This window comes from Penicillium oxalicum, chromosome VI (assembly GCF_001723175.1).
Source record: "Penicillium oxalicum strain HP7-1 chromosome VI, whole genome shotgun sequence".
Lineage (NCBI taxonomy): Eukaryota > Fungi > Ascomycota > Eurotiomycetes > Eurotiales > Aspergillaceae > Penicillium > Penicillium oxalicum.
Window position 1 is genome coordinate 578,661 of NC_064655.1, and position 15,687 is coordinate 594,347.

Genomic DNA, 15,687 nt, shown 5'->3' on the forward strand with positions numbered 1-15,687 from the left:
CTACTCTGCATAGTGGTCTACAAAAGCCCTAGGGTATTGCTGAGGCGGAAAGACAGAAAGTATTCATCACTTCCACTGAGGTTGACTGTGTTCAAGATTAAATCACCGGGGTATCGAGAAACTTTTGATATAAATCTATCACACAAACTCCCATGTTCCAAGCCGTCCAACCCGCTCACCCGCAGTCCGGACAATACATAGTTTGCGTTCACTTGGCTTCTGACAAGGTGTCACAACCTTCGACAGGAGTATCGATCCGATTCCTGTCCCCTTGCCCTCTGAAAGATTAAAGTTCCCAGCAGTGACAAAGCCGATGAGATCCTCTTCTGCGGGACAATCACAATGATCAGATCCAGATTCCTCGGAGACGACAGCCGACACCAATCTCTCTGCAAGCTGACGTTGTGTTTCTTCCTTCGGAAAGGATACTTTTTGATTTGAGTTCTTTCGTCCATTCGCCGCCGGCTTAGACGACGATGCACGATCAAGCCAGCGTTTCCGGACCACGGGATCAGTGGGGAGGCGGTAAATCCGCGCACATGGCACGGGGGTCCCACGATTGAGGAGCGTGAGATGTATCGTAGCCAGCGCCGATGTATCAATGGTTGTTTTGGCAAGTCTTGTGAACAGCTGGCTCGTTTCCCCCGAGAGATTTCGGACGTTGTGAATGCCCAAAGGCGGGATAGAAGGAGCCTGGACGTCGTTCTGCTCTCCAGAGACATCCGGCGCGGTCGTCTGCTGTGGCGGTCCTTCCACGAGTCTCTGCCAGTCACAGGCCCATCCGTGGCCAATCTCACCCTTGGGATGACCATCTGCTATGACGAGACTGCCAAACTCGACTCGCCGACCTTTCGGCCGCCTCTCCCACTGACGGCGAGTCTTCTGGGTCTCTCGCTGGCACCACTCCCAGCCAGCACGCGTACCGGGGAAATCTCCCGGGAACCATGGCTGGCCAGCCTCAAAGGCAAGTTGTTGCTGTTCCTTCAATCCACCTAATCGGGGGTTTCCTCCACTGGAGAGGGGATAAAACATAAGTGAATACCACACGGGGACCACACATTTCCAAGGCAAAAGAACTGTCCAAGAGCCCGGAGCAGAGTTTCTGGTTTTCTGAGACTGCGGACGGCTGGCAAGGATTATCACAGGAATGTGTGGATCTGTGGGTTGAGCCGGGGGATATTTGCCTGGTCCTGCCAGCGTGCGACGGCGACTGATTGCCTTTTGGCTCGGGAGCTGTCTCGTAGCCGCAAGACGACTGGGCCGGTCAAAGAGAGAGGAAGGTCCTTGTGTTTGATCTGGTGGCCAAGTCGCGAGTAATGTTGCCAAGTTATTCATATGGGTGTCAGTGTCCGGGGGGTTGAGAGTAGATGAAGGAAATCGCAAACGGGGATCTGCCACAGAGAACGACAATAGAGCATTGCTTGGGAGAGATGAAGGATTGGACACGCCAAGTAGAGATGGCCAAGTATCCTCAGGACTTTGTGCATTCGCCTTTTCTGGGCGAGGTATAGGCTGCAAGGTAGCCAGCAGAGCCTCGGTAGACCCTGGACCGGAGATCTCAATGCTGCCTATCTCGAACCGGAGGTCTTCTACCATGACCGGTGGGTTTTGTCGCTTGGAGATCTCCAGCAGATCGGCCCAGAGTTGGAGGAATGCAGAGGGGTGGATACGTATGAAGAGCTTTCGTCGCAAAGCCTTCGGGGCAGCTGTAGGCTTTTCTACGTCCACCATTTCCACATCCTCGTTCCTTGCCTGCACACACCAGATCAGCGTGATAGGTGCTATGGCCCGAGTGGGCTGTTCCTTCTCGAATGCCCAGGCTTGCAACGATCTGGTTCCAGCCCTCCACTTCTTCCCCTTTCCACCCCACGCCTCGTCGCCATTGACGCCGATTGCTCTCAGAACAGACTCAATACAGGACTCATTTCCTTCGAGTTGCACTGTAGACATGTAACTCATGTCCCATGCGACAGCACCGCGGGCGCCATGGGCCCGGTGTGTGGGTCGGTAGCTTTTCTCTGTCGGTGAAATGGGAATAGCAAAGCGCCAAATCGGATCTTTGCTAGTTGCCATATGAGCCCGTTTCGCATGATACATGTGTGTGGGCAACCATGTCTTGCATCTCTGACGCTTGCGGAACTTGGACTCTGGAGGTGGCGGGCGTGATAGTTTGCCTTTCTTGATCTTCGGCACACGAGGCGCGGTTTGGAAAGTGTGACTGCCTTCTTTCTCCGCAAGGGCCTCTGTTTCTTTATCCCTTTCCGCTTTAGCTGCCGCACGCCTATTCTTCGACTTCTTATTGAGGTTTTGGAGGCGTCGAGCGGTCTCCAGGCGGATGCGCATCATTTGACTGGGTTTGCGACGACGGGCAGTGACGGTGGGCGTATTGTCTTCGACCATCTTGAATACCAAAATGTCAGCAACCAGAAACGCTCATGGATACCCCACGCTCAGCAATGAGCAAAGCATAAGCCCGATCAAAAGAACATACCTCACGGTTTGCCCGCGCTCGTAACCTCCGCGGAACTCGTTTGACATTGTGACTTGCCGTGCGACGTCGCAGCGCACGAGGAACCTTTTGGAAAGCCCGGGTCGTCAGGGCATTTTTGGACCGCTGCATACCCTGTTCGAGGGCTTGAATCTCAAATGCTCGAGCGGCGGCGTACGCGGCCACGTCGAGCTCGCCCGTAGCTGAGAGGGCGGCGTCGGTGGATTGCACAGCCAAGGTACGGGCATCGAAAGTCTTGGCTCGCTTCCTTGCGGCTCCAGTGTTGCCAGAAGGTCCATGTTGACCGAGCTGCTTCCGCTTTGCCACATTGGACGCCATCCTGGCGAAGGGTGGAGGTTCAGATGCCTAGAGCTTCACAACCTTTGGTGTGTCAAAAAGAAAGTTGTGAGTGCTTGGCGCGTGGTTATGACCAGCGGCCCCACCTGCGGCGGAGGAACATCGACGAGGCTTCCTGCACGGCAGTGTGGCCGCTTTCGAGATCATCTTCAAGTTGGGTCTTCAGTTGCGCGGAGTGTATGGAGTGCCTTAGGGAAAAAGAGATACCGCATAAGGGCATAGCATTGGCCTTGAGAGATCTGAGTGAAATGAGGCCATGATCTCGACTTCGTAATATTCAATCTCGGATACCCACTATCAATTCTACCCGGCATGTCTTGATGGTCGATCGGATTCACCAATGCTCGTGGAGCAGTCGTGTTCAGATGTATTTAGAAAGCATCGAGGTCATAAGCTATGAGCCGGGTGGATAGATACAAGAGTCATTTTGAAAACAGATAACCATCCTATGTAGCAAACAAGGTAGAGCGTATCATGTTCTCGGCAGGTGGAGATTTTTTTGCTTCGTTTCCCTCACATCACAACAGCCACATGATCATTCATGTACTTGGTAATGTCCCCCAAAAAGCATGCCGCCACGATGGAAACAATACCAAATGCGATACTGACATAATACACCCATTTGTAGGCCTCAGCATAGGCGATCTGACCGGCGCCGACCACCATTTGGTAAGCAGTTTCATTGCCGGCAATGCCAGGAATCTTCTGGATTTCGGTCAAGAGCGATGCTCCAGTCAGCTCGATGACTTCCGTGATGGCCTCGACACTCGTAATGTTCAATTCCGTCACCATCACTCCGCCGATGTAGTGCTGTGCTGCCGGGATGAACTTGGAGATGAAGACGTTGTAGTAGATACAGTAGCCGACGCTTCCACCGACCACACGAATCGAAAGGGTGAGGGCAGATATCGTAGCGATCAGATCGTCGGGGCAGATGATCGTCGTGATAATCGAGGCAGGAACGACGATGCCACCAATTCCAAGTCCCGCGAGAGTGAGGATACCCCACAATTGGTACATATTGTCAACGCGACCGACCGCAAGGGCACCGCAACCTAAGCAGTCCAATTAGTATGCCGATACCTTTTGTGTGGGAAGGGGCTTGCAAGACCCCATGCCAAAACTCACCAGCAGTCATGAGAATACTACTGATAATGAGGAGCTCTTTGTTGTGTCCGCGGAACACACTGAGAAGGACAAGCACAATGCAGGCACCTGCCAAGATACCAAAACCAACTGGAAGACTGCGAACACCGACACCAATGGGATCGTGTCCGTAAACGTTGAAAGATTCGGTAGGCCAGAACATGATGACGGAGAAGAAATTAGCTCCCGAGATGAAGGTGATGACCAGGGTCAGACCGAGCGTGCGAGGTTCCTGCTTCAGACGAGTTGGGAAGATCGGGTACTTGGCGCCGTAGACTTCCCAAAAGCCAAAGGCCACCAGCATCAAAAAACCGAGAATCAGGGGGGCCAGAACGTGAGCGGAGCCCCATGAATACTGAGACAAGACACAAGCGACATGGAGTTAGATGCGTCCAGGAGAGAATGACAACCTCGGACCCCATGGAAGCTTACCATATAACCGCCCCATTGCATGCCAGCCATGAACAGGATCAGACCAACAATGCTGAGAAATCCACCGAAAAAGTCAATGCGGCTGATGACCTCACGACGGCTCAGACCAACAGAGTTAGTTCGGGGAGGAGGCTTGTAGAAGAGGACCGTGATGAGGAGACCAAAGCCACTCCATGCGCCGCAAAAGGCGCCAACATAGCGCCAACTGCTGTGAGCTGCGATGAGCTGGGCCCAGAGAACCGAAGGACAGAAGGGCAAGATTGTGAAGATAAGCACAGCGACATAGACACCACGCTTACGGGTGGGAGCCATTTCCGACGTCGCCGCCAAGGCAGTCAGCTCGTTGACACCCGCTCCAGCACCGGCGATGGCCATTCCAGCTGCCGAATCGGTCAGCCCAGATCATGACTGCACAAAAGAAAGCAGCCCTGTCAACCTACCAATGAAAATGTTCATGGTGTTTGCCGTGCTGCTGACAATCATTCCTAGACAGACGAGAGAGGCACCGAGGATGGCAACATATCGGCGACCGATCAAATCTGATAGAGAGCCGACAAACGGACAAACACCTGCCAAGGCAAGCAAGTTTGCAAGGACCTGAGCAATGATCAGCCATGGCTCGAAACGGCCGAATTGCCGACCATGTTGTGTCTGGGGATGAACTTACAAACCAGATCCAGCGATCAGCTCCACCGATTGACGCGTAAATGTAGGGAGGAATACCGCCTGAAGAAGGTTCCTTTAGCCATTGCCACGAGAAAAAGAGACCAGGGGAGAGGAGAGCCAGGAGACGAAAAGGGACAAATCAATTGCTCACTTACCGAAGAGATAAACAGGAATCTGACTGCCAGTCCACAGGAAAGCCATTGCCGCAAATCCCATAAATCGGCGGAAAGTCATCTAGTCCCCTCTATGTGTTAATGGGACTATTCGAACACGGTTGCATGCACCCGACAGGATTCACTGACCGGAACATCTTGTTCAGACTCATGAGGCTGGGCTTCATTCGAGCTGACATCGCCATCGACATGGCGTATATTCTCACGGTGCTGCATGGCGACCTTTTCGTCGCCATGCGGCGGGCTGTGTATGTCCACAGACCCAGTCATGATGGGCCGATGGGTGATAACTACGGCGTCGGAATAACAGGCGAGAGTGGTTTGCAGGGAGTAGGTGCAAGATTGAGATGATAAAATGGGCAGACTGTACTGGATGAGGAGGTTACGATTCTCCCACCTTTGCCACGCCGATCACTTCGAGCGGGGAGAGGCAAGAGTTATAACTTCTAATCTAGGGACCTCCTGACCATGATGAAAAGTAGAGCCTAGTCTTCAACTAGCAGCTCCCTTGGATGATGTGGCACCGAAGGAGTCATCAGCAGGTCCACACCGGTGTCTGGCGTAGGTGATTCTCCATTGTGATGGCGGCCAATGGGCAGAAGCTAAGCTCGCAGGAAGAGATGATCAGAAATGCGGGTCAAATTGAGTTGGAGGGGGGATATAAGCGATAGCCGGCGAGACAGAATCAAAATCGAGGAAAATACCGAGGCAGTCTAAGCATTTGCCAACCGATTCTTGGAAGTCTTGAGTACTTGGTAGGCGTCTGAGGGAGGCAAGTTGGGCCGTTGGCCAGAGGTGAAATGCGGGGGAATCGTGGAGAGGGTGGATGCCTTCATTGACCTGCGGGCCTCGATCCCCCGCTTGGCCGGAAGAGAGTACCACAATGGGGGTCAGCCCCGAGATTGTAACCTAATCCGGCATTCGAGGAGAGCTGAGAACTGGAGACAGCCTTGGGGCCAGAGGGACTGGTGTGACTCTAGTGGAACTCGTCCAACCCTGGCCGAGTGATGGATAAGCTTGCTTGGTCGCTCACGGCCCATCGTGGTTGGCCGATCCCCAGTCGCCTCGTTCGCTCCTAATGTGGACTCTACCTCCTCCCCCAGAGAAGCGCCCGTCATAGTGGCTCATCCCCGAGAGCAGTGTGTTTTTCAAGAGGATGATGATATCGTCTAGAATGAAAAGCCTGCAAAGGGATGAGGTAAAGGGGGAGGGGGTGGGCTGGAGCATGATCAGAACCTCCGCATCTCGCCGCAGAAGATGGAAAACAAAGTTGAAACTCTATTTGTACACGTGGTTCAAAGTACGAGGCTCGACGAAAGTCGGGAGATGCTCCTTCCAATGAGAACAGGGTGAGCTATCCCGAGGGTCGCTGCTTAAGACCTGCATGTACGACACCCCGGCGGCATGAGATGGGTCTTTCCAATTTTATGACCGCAAAGAAACGACCTGGTCACTTAGCCGCTGCGCCTTCCCGAGTCTTGGGCAGTACTGCGAACCAAAAACAACTGCCTCGAGAGATCAAGTGACCCATTATCCACGAGGGATCTTCACTGCCGAATCTTGCTGCTTGAGAGAGAATAGAAACCGTACGAATGGATCCGATGCGTAATCCGATCCTCCGATGCACAAGGTGGCCGTGGATGATCAGGAATGGTGTTAGAACGAGTCGCCTAGCTTCGCAAGCTTAAGCCGCTTGGGAACAACAAACAGAGCATTGGCCTCAACGCAAGTCCGCCCAGTCATGTCCCGGAGGGTACAACTGACATAGCCCTTGCGGTCTGTGCTACGGTCCAGATCAATGGTCGAATGGATCGAGTAAAAGCTGTCGGAGTAGACAGGCGCGCGATAGTTGAGATTGAGATTGGCAGTCACACCTGTTCGTGCCGGAAAGTGTCGCAAGGCAGCACGACCAAGGTTCTCGTCAATAATCGTGCCAATGGCACCGCCGTGTACCATGGTGGGCCAACCTTCGACGCCCGACCCCATGAAGACCACAGTCACCAGTTGATGTTCCTTTTCATTCCAAAAAACCCTCTATGAACAGCAAGAAAGGTCAGAATTGAGCAAGTGACCCAGCCTCGGTCGTCGTGAGAACCAATCGTGGCTTGCTGAATCCCCTAGCGCCATCCCGCATCCGCAACAGGGACTTCACCGTCCATACTGGGAAGAAAGGGAGAAGGAAAGGGGAAGGGAAACACAGCTGAAAGGAATGACAACCACTGACCTGCAATCCAAAGCCTCTACTGCCGGTCAACGGGCCTGTTGTCAATCGGTGCTTTTTGCTCTCTTCCGAGTAATTCTCGTAGACGCCCATTTCCACAAAATCGGGGTTACTGCGGAGCTTTTGCACGATCGGGAGTCCGTTGTCGAACACATGCTGGATATCCTGCATTTGCAACCTGTCTTCCGGTGTACCAGGGATTGGCGGCTCAGCAATTTTTTTGTCCATCCATTTTCCAGCACTCATCCCGAGAGCTCCGAAAATAGCACCGTAAATCAGTCGGCGCGTCCAGCGCGACGACCGAGCCGAGGTGCTCGTGGATACGCCAGTACTGTGAACATTTCGCAACGAAAGCTTGGGCGCAGACACAGTTCTCGAGGCCCGACAAATCTCCTGGGCCCGCGCCCGCAGAAAAAGCTGAAAAACTCCTCGAGGTTGCATTTCAATCACATCTCCAGGTCACTTGGTGAGAGGGAAGTTGAAGTGGACCATTGCAGCACCACGTGTATTGAGTTGCCTCACGTGATCTTACAGGTTATCTGATAGATGGGGCTAGAAAGTCCACCCCTTCGTTACCTCGGTCCTTGTGTTAAGATTGCAACACAATTCATTTTCGTTTTTGTAAACACAAGCAACAAAAAGTTCAGTCGCTGAAAAATACAGAACGGGAATGTAGCGTTGTAGTCTTGGTTGTTCATGTCTAAGTATACTGATCTATGTCCATCATCTTCGTCACGTCGAAGACCCGAAACCATATTGCTTGCCGCGAAGATGACGGTCTGCAGCGTATGAATCGTTGGGCTTGAACAGCTTTGAGCAATCACTGCTCAAGAGCGGGTAGCTCAATGGCTCGGTAGAGAAGAATCAGAGCAGAATGAGATTCGCCTAAGAAAACGTCAGCAGCTCGAATTTTGAAACAGCTCCCCTACCTGCCCCAAACCTTGCGGAATTTGAATCTGGGATTGACTTACCACCACCAGCAAGGGTCTCAATCTTCTCAGCCTCAACCTCGGTAACCTTGTCGTCGTTGAACCACCACCACTTGCCATCTTCTTCGTCGTCACGACGCTTGTCGCCAGTCTGAGGGCTGCTCGACTTCCGTGCCTGCTTCTTCACATATGCGGTGTAGTGACCGCTGTCAGCGCTGGCACCCTGGTGGGTGATCACGCCACGAAGCTCGTATAAGCCAGATTGATTGTTGCCGCTGTCGCCAGAGGAATGCTGCTTGATCAGCTCGTACAACTCCTTCTTAGCAGCCGTAATCTCTTGGAGCTTCTCTGCTTCATACTCGGCATCCGTCTTGAAATTCTCCTCCATGTTGACGTCACCATCATTGTCATTGGCTTTGGTCTTGCCCTCGGCGACCTCCTTCTTCTTTTGCATAGGCTCTTTGCTTGCCTGAGCGTCCGCCTCTTCCGCCTTCTTTTGTTCTTCTGTCCGCTGATTGCTCAATTTCTGGCGCTTGCGGGATCGCTCAAGGTCCACCTCATCCTTGCGAATCTCACGGACCTTGTCGCGAATAGGAACGAGCTGACTCCTCAGCTCCTCGGTGCAGAACTCCACAGCATCGAGCTCAGCGGGGAACGTGACCTTACGCATAATTTTTGCTTTTTTCTGAGTCTCACGCTTCCAGAAAAACCGCACAAAGTGCACAGTAAGATATTTTGGTAGACGGGAGATGCGTGACCGCTTAGTGTAAAGAGCATTGCGGCCTAGGGATGGGGACTGCTTCTCGATCTGCTCCTCCAACCCTGCCATGATGCCATCGTGAAGATGATTGGTCTCCTTGCCGATATGGCAATCGAGTTTGAAGAACATGTCGGACGATTTGGTTGATTCTTCACCCGCCTCCTTGGCTCCGGCTTCGTTACACTCGGTCACCGAGTCAAAACGACCGGCCATGTATTTGTCAACAAAGGAGGAATCACCAGAACCGTCAGAGATGGTGAGCTTGTTTCGTAGTTGATTCACAATCTGCGACCACGCTTCCTCCGCATCTTGTTGCGCATAGCCGTGCCCGTTTCTGTCACGCTGAGCGAATTGTGGGAAAGCTGTTCGCAGAGCGTTGAGGAACATGAGGGGTGGAACACCTTCCTGGGTCTCGGACATCTGCTTAAACAAATCCCTCAAGGAAGCAGTTAGATCAGTGGAGCCACCCAAGCCACTCAAACCAAAGCTGCTCAGATCTGCAAGATTGGAGCGCCCTGAGCTGCCACCAGACTGGTATCGCTGAAGCTCTTCCTGCAACTCTGGAACGCCCCGTAGTGTTTGGAGAGTGGAGTTGAGATAGCACGTGTTGCCCAAATTTTGCAGTCCAGCAGGAGTGGCACCTTCTTGTTGCGCAACCTCCGCCTCTGTCATGTCTTCCAAGAACTTCACAGCTTCTTTGGGGCGCCCAAGGTCCGCAGCTCCCTGGGCTCCGGATGGCGTGCCCATCATCATAAACATCTGCCCTGGCTTGGCCTTAAGGGATGCCAGAGGGGTGTCATCCTTAAGCTGACCACCTTTTACCAAAAGCTTTTGTCGCTCAGGCTCGACACCGGTCAGAGAGAATAGCTGATATTTTAATGTTTCACCGTTGGCTTCGGGATCGAGGTCGACTTCGTGGCGCTTGCCCGCGTGTTTGACGATAACTGAAAGCGGGGTCAGTCATCACAGCTCGTAGCGTTTTGTACAGTCATCATCTTTTGGACTCACTGGGTATGGAAGCCATGTTGCAAAATCGATGAAAAGCCAAGACGATTCGGGGAACCAGAGAAGATGATACGGCTTGTTAAAGAGAAGCAAGCTCGACGTCCCCGGGGAAGGTGCTCGAAAGGCGTGGGGCAGAAAACGAAACGCTACGTCACCGCCTTCCCGCGGTGCGGCTTGGAGGCGCGGATCCTCCGCTCGCGGCCCCTCCATCTCCTGTTGTCTAGTTCGGTAATACGGTTCAATTGGGGAATCATTTTCAATTACCGTTGGCCTCAGTTGACAGGAAAGGTATTCAGGATCTGTTTCTTGGCTTCATCACCGTCGGAAAGCTGCAAAGATATCGATCACACTGCCCATCATGGTACGTTCTCTCACCAAAACAGCTCTAAACTCCGATACTAACCCCCAAACAAGTCGCAAAGTCTCCGCCCCTATTTGCAGTGTGTTCGCGTGAGTCTCACTGCTGCTCTAGCAGGTAAGTATACATCGCATATGTATCATGAACCCCAAGCTTATTTGAACAGTGTCCAATTTCGCATCCCAGACGAGCGAGCGCCAGTACGATGAGACTAAGTCCGAGCACGAGAACCTACCCAGATACTGATTTATACTCTCAGCAATGTACCCGAGGTGGAGGCAGCAAGCTCTCCGGAACTCATTCTGAATCCTGTCACAATCAGTCGCAACGAGCACGAGAAGGTCCTTATTGAACCTAGTCAGTCGCCAAAACGCCCTTGCCGAACCACTTTCTCGCGATGTGCTGACACGCTCAGGTGTCAACTCTGTCCGCTTTTCTATTCGAATCAAGCAGGCCGATGAGATCGAACACATTCTAGTACATAAATTCACACGCTTCTTGACTCAGGTTAGACGCACTTGGCAATTTGGCACATGGAATTGAGCTCTCCTTAACAAGACTTTTTAGCGCGCCGAGTCATTTTTCATCCTCCGAAGGAAGCCTATGCCAGTATGTAACACTCCACACTGTCAATTCTACCTGCCTATTTCCCGGCGGAGGAGGAGGAAACGATTGGCAATGTTTCGATGCGGCAATTCGATCTGTTCCCATCCCGCAGCTCTGACACGTTGAACAGGGCTATGATATCTCATTCCTGATTACCAATGCACACACCGAGGCAATGCTGAAGCACAAACTCGTGGACTTTGTCATTCAATTGTAGGTCAAACGCTGTTCTAGCCTTCGCCTCTGAGAAGACCATGGTACTAATGATACGTACAGCATGGAGGAAGTTGACAAAGAGAGTATGTGTTCCATTCCCAATTCTCATATGGGACGACAACCGATTGACTGACACTATTCCGTTCTTAGTTTCCGAGATGAAGCTTTTCGTATGATTGCCATGGACCCCAATTTGTGGCGAGACAGATGAATACTGACAATTCTAGCTTAATGCCCGTGCTCGTTTCGTCGCTGAATCGTTCCTGACTCCTGTAGGATTGGCCCTCCGCATGACCGTAGCCCTTATGTGATCTCTGCTGACATAAATCTAGTTTGACTAAATGCGAAAAATCTCGTCTGGTTTCGGCAGTGCCGAGCCACTCGATGAGACAGACATGTTCCGTTCCAATCTCCTCGAGTAAACTAGGCCTCATCGGGGCTTAGACAGATTTCAATATATTCAGATTCGAAGCAAGGCTTGGTTTTACGTATGCTTAATAAACGTCCGGACGATCGAGATACTCACCGGCTTTCATTGGACGATAATGATGTGACAACCATCTCGTTGATAGACCGCTTGTTTCAAATATCTTGAGATTGTGCATTTGTGCTTTGGACATGGAATCATCCAAGAGAAACTAATTGTCTTCTGTCGGTGGACTCTCAGAATGATCACTCGTGAATTCACGGCGCCCCGCTCACATGGTCAGCGTTCCATGCGTTTCCAAAGTGCTCAAGTGGTGAGAAGAGTGTTGGGTCGTGGGGTTTGCCCGTTTGGGAAACAAGCCCTAAGAGTCGTTGTTTGCTACCAACTGCCACGCTCTTCCTCCCCTTCCATCCACGCACACGCTCTTCCTTCCATCTACTTTCTGAATCTCTCCGCAACTGTTCGTGGCCAAAACATATCACTGCGTGGAGATAAAGGACAAAGCTCGTGAGCAGAATGATCGATAAAGCATCTCGTGTGCAGAGCTGGTTGGATGGTACGTATGGCCATTTCCTAATGTGACAGGAAAGGATGAAGGCTGTCTGGTCTCTTGTCTGATCTTTTGACCTGGTATTTTGTGATCAGAATCAGATAGATACTGACCGTGCATCATGAGATTCAACAGCCTTGCAGGCAGACTCGAGCCCACAGGCAGAGCCAGAGACGACCGTGGAACCATCGGTTGACAGTCTACAGCATGATTTCGAGCTCGTCTCATTAGTCTCTCGGGACGTGCTGTTACTGGAGGACCACAAGGCGGCACTGAAGACTTCAGGCAGCTATGCAAAGTCGGCGCCTGCAGTGTTTGTCTACAGTTCTGTAGAAGACACTAGCACCACCGAGTCTGATATTGACCATGAGGAAGCAAGCATCCAGTGCCTCAGACTCCCCATAAATTCCTCACCTTCACTTCTCCTCCCTCCTCCTACTTCCCATTCTCTCACTCACCCACTCCAAGACTTCCTTTTTCACAACCATCCTAGTGAAGCTGAGCTTTTTTCTGCAACAGAAATACTTCCGCTGCACACACCTTCCACGATGTTTCACTTTCCTACAGACCCTTTCCTACCCTACAAGTACAGAACACAGGCAGAGGCCTTCTACACCATGTCAGTTGATGAGATACAGGCACCCCAGGCGTGCCCTATTGGATGCGATGTTGATACCAGCCTGCGATCTTGTCCTGCTGTCGTCAAGATCGAAAATGTAAGATGACTTCTTGTGCTCTGGACTCATCTGGTCTTCTGCTGTGTTGACTTGACTGACTGTGAGCTAGGCCCCTTATGGTGTTACGCGTCAAGAAGTGAAACAGCTCTTCGGACAGACTGCCCGCCTCACAGAGAACTGGCCCATTCACATCCTCATGGAACGCTCTACCGGCAAGACCACAGACTGCTACGTCGAGTTTGCATCGGACATTGATGCTGAAAGAGGCCATCCAGCGGATTCAAATCGCAACGACGGCCATCAAGGCCCCCGCATGGGCAATCGTCTCATTGAGGTCACCATGAGCTCTCCGGATGCCCTCATGAAAGCGGTCTTCCCCCTGACGAAAGGTATCAAGTGGGAGAGGGGCCGTCCTGTGCAGGTGCTAAAGCGTGAAGATGAGTTTTGGTCAACTGGCTTTGATGGATTTCTCACCGATGAGGAACTCTTTTGCACGGCCCGCCATGCGCGTGAGCCTAACCGAGTGCGTGCCTGTGTTCCCTCCAATTGCCAAGGTCAGGTCAGTATGCTAAATTTGTATTCATAATCAGAGCATTTTTCATCAAAGGTTCCTCAGCGTCCATACGAGTCGATCATCAGCACCATTTGGATGGTAAGATACCCCCAGATTCTCTTCACGCGTCTGACATTTGCTGAAAGATTTTTCTTGTCCTAGTTCCCTTGGTACGCGGCCGACATGTACACTGTGCATACCCGCAACAAGCTCTTTGTGACCTTGAAGGAGATGATCGCTGCTCTGGTGGAACGACTGAAGCGCAAACGCGACGTCGGTTTGGACCAGCGACTAGTGTCCGAACTACTGAATGCCGGTATCCAATGCCCTGCATTCACCCCCCGCATGAAGTACGTGCTTGCGGAGGTCACCGAGGACGTGCAGATCCTCAACCGAATGCACCCCCAGGCGGTTGCATATTTCCCTTCGATACCCTAACCTGGCTGCGCCCATACGATATCGGGGCATTGGATGTAAGTTTGAGTAGAGATCAAAAGCGTTCATAACTCAGACTAATTCATTGTTGAATAGCTGTATGGGTCGCTGATCGCTCTGGGCCGCCCACTGGCTCTCCCTCGTGGCCTCTACCCATACGAGGTCAGCCGTGGAAACTGCGCCCTGTACGGCGAGTGGTGGTTCGGCTGGGAGGACAATGCAGCCAAGGCGATTAGCTACGCCGCGGCTGTCAGCGCCGAGAAGGAGGTCCTTCGGCAGCTGCTTGTGGCTGGCTACAATGTCCAGCGCAGTGGCTTGCTGATGCAGTCTGCTGCGGCTCCCGCAAGCGCCGCTTCGCGTTCGTCTCCGTCTGCCAACCGTGAGCAGACTTCGCAGGCACCACAGGTGTCTGCTACCCATGACAACAGCGGGGATGTGACCGTTGCAGTTGCTTCGGCGGCTGCTCGGCCTTTAGTTCCTCGCTCATTTCACGAGCGGTTCCTCTCGGAACCATCGAGGCGGCAACGACACGCCTTGTTCCTCCATAGCCGGCGCGACGGACCATCCTGGGAAGGATGATCACGCTGGGAGAGCTTGGTGAGGTCGAAGGCATCTCCCTGAGCCGTCATATGTCAACTCGGGGCTGTCTTTGCCGGACCTTGTGCAAGGAGATGATGGTGTGGATGAGGTTGGCTCGTCCGGCTAATTTCCAACGATCTATGACAATCTGACGTTTGACGGTTGATGATCAACAGGAAAATGCTGATGAGTTCTCATCTTCGTCTCATCTGACCTTGCTTTCTGTTTTTACTTAGCGTTTTTGCTTTGTGTTTTTGCTTTTCTTTTCTGCTCTTGCTTTCTGTTTTTGCTTTTCCAATTCACAGATCCATAGGTAGTTCCCGCCTTTCGTTGCGGGCCATTGTCGAGGTACAAGACGGGTCGACACAATTGGCCCCTGCTTGTGCTTCCGACCATGGTTCAGTCTAGTGAATTGGAATTGCTTTGATTTTTAATCTGTTTAAATGATAATTGGCCATGGTTCATCTCACTGGTGATTCAATTATCGTTTACTATATCGCCAATCGAGAGGTATTAACGAAGGACACTGTAAAGTAGGTGAATTATGTGTAGGCTGCAGGCTCGAAGTACTGGTATGTCGCCTGAAGAGCTCTCGTGCTTATCATAAGGGCGAAGGCTTGTTCGATAGATGATTATGTCTGCATCTATCCCGGACACACTAGGCAAAGTCCAGCAGAGCCACGCTGCAATATGAAACAATAATCCAAGGCTGGTCCTCTCAAAAGCTTCACCAAGTGTGAGAGAAAGCCCCTAGTGGGTGAAGGTCGTCGAGCAATGATGCATTGGACGGACTGAACTGGTAACCTCAAGGGCCGCGACCTCAGCATTCCTTTGTTTACTCGTCACGAAATCACTCACGAAGTTCCAACCAACTGAGCGATAGCGCCCAAATCGAACTCACAAGCAATCAATGAAGAGACATTGATTACTGACGAGCACGAAGAGACATAATTTCGCCTAGTGAATGGGAGAATCAGTCATTGGAACTATCTCAACCCACTGGAATCAGGTTCGATCCATGTGAGGGACCCCCCCTGAATACGTCGAAACCCCAGCCCTCGAAAGCAAGCATTTCATATGAGCCGATAGGAAGGTGAGAGCTTGTCCAC

At 52.0% G+C, this 15,687-nt stretch overlaps 6 protein-coding genes across 6 annotated transcripts; 2 read left to right on the forward strand and 4 right to left on the reverse strand.

Annotated features, from left to right (window-relative positions):
- Positions 1 to 138: 138 nt before the first annotated feature.
- POX_f07509 (uncharacterized protein) lies at positions 139 to 2,827 on the reverse strand (the record flags this gene model as incomplete). Its single annotated transcript, XM_050116304.1, has 2 exons — positions 139 to 2,400; positions 2,492 to 2,827. 2 exons carry the CDS (start codon positions 2,825 to 2,827, stop codon positions 139 to 141), a joined length of 2,598 nt encoding a protein of 865 aa, XP_049966443.1.
- A 531-nt stretch (positions 2,828 to 3,358) lies between these two features.
- POX_f07510 (uncharacterized protein) lies at positions 3,359 to 5,532 on the reverse strand (the record flags this gene model as incomplete). The annotated part of the gene is made up of 7 exons (XM_050116305.1): positions 3,359 to 3,900; positions 3,974 to 4,346; positions 4,424 to 4,803; positions 4,864 to 5,020; positions 5,091 to 5,149; positions 5,245 to 5,323; positions 5,392 to 5,532. 7 exons carry the CDS (start codon positions 5,530 to 5,532, stop codon positions 3,359 to 3,361), a joined length of 1,731 nt encoding a protein of 576 aa, XP_049966444.1.
- Positions 5,533 to 6,918: 1,386 nt separating this feature from the next.
- On the reverse strand, positions 6,919 to 7,924 carry POX_f07511 (uncharacterized protein; the record flags this gene model as incomplete). Its single annotated transcript, XM_050116306.1, has 2 exons — positions 6,919 to 7,296; positions 7,487 to 7,924. 2 exons carry the CDS (start codon positions 7,922 to 7,924, stop codon positions 6,919 to 6,921), a joined length of 816 nt encoding a protein of 271 aa, XP_049966445.1.
- A 379-nt stretch (positions 7,925 to 8,303) lies between these two features.
- Positions 8,304 to 10,196, reverse strand: POX_f07512 (Ubiquitin carboxyl-terminal hydrolase 7; the record flags this gene model as incomplete). Its single annotated transcript, XM_050116307.1, has 3 exons — positions 8,304 to 8,368; positions 8,455 to 10,116; positions 10,181 to 10,196. 3 exons carry the CDS (start codon positions 10,194 to 10,196, stop codon positions 8,304 to 8,306), a joined length of 1,743 nt encoding a protein of 580 aa, XP_049966446.1.
- A 339-nt stretch (positions 10,197 to 10,535) lies between these two features.
- Positions 10,536 to 11,698, forward strand: POX_f07513 (Actin-related protein 2/3 complex subunit 4; the record flags this gene model as incomplete). The annotated part of the gene is made up of 11 exons (XM_050116308.1): positions 10,536 to 10,538; positions 10,592 to 10,652; positions 10,702 to 10,735; positions 10,795 to 10,892; positions 10,951 to 11,042; positions 11,103 to 11,144; positions 11,272 to 11,354; positions 11,418 to 11,440; positions 11,508 to 11,527; positions 11,585 to 11,629; positions 11,690 to 11,698. 11 exons carry the CDS (start codon positions 10,536 to 10,538, stop codon positions 11,696 to 11,698), a joined length of 510 nt encoding a protein of 169 aa, XP_049966447.1.
- A 1,184-nt stretch (positions 11,699 to 12,882) lies between these two features.
- POX_f07514 (uncharacterized protein) lies at positions 12,883 to 14,578 on the forward strand (the record flags this gene model as incomplete). The annotated part of the gene is made up of 5 exons (XM_050116309.1): positions 12,883 to 13,050; positions 13,121 to 13,570; positions 13,619 to 13,663; positions 13,727 to 13,975; positions 14,096 to 14,578. 5 exons carry the CDS (start codon positions 12,883 to 12,885, stop codon positions 14,576 to 14,578), a joined length of 1,395 nt encoding a protein of 464 aa, XP_049966448.1.
- Between the last annotated feature and the right edge of the window lie 1,109 nt (positions 14,579 to 15,687).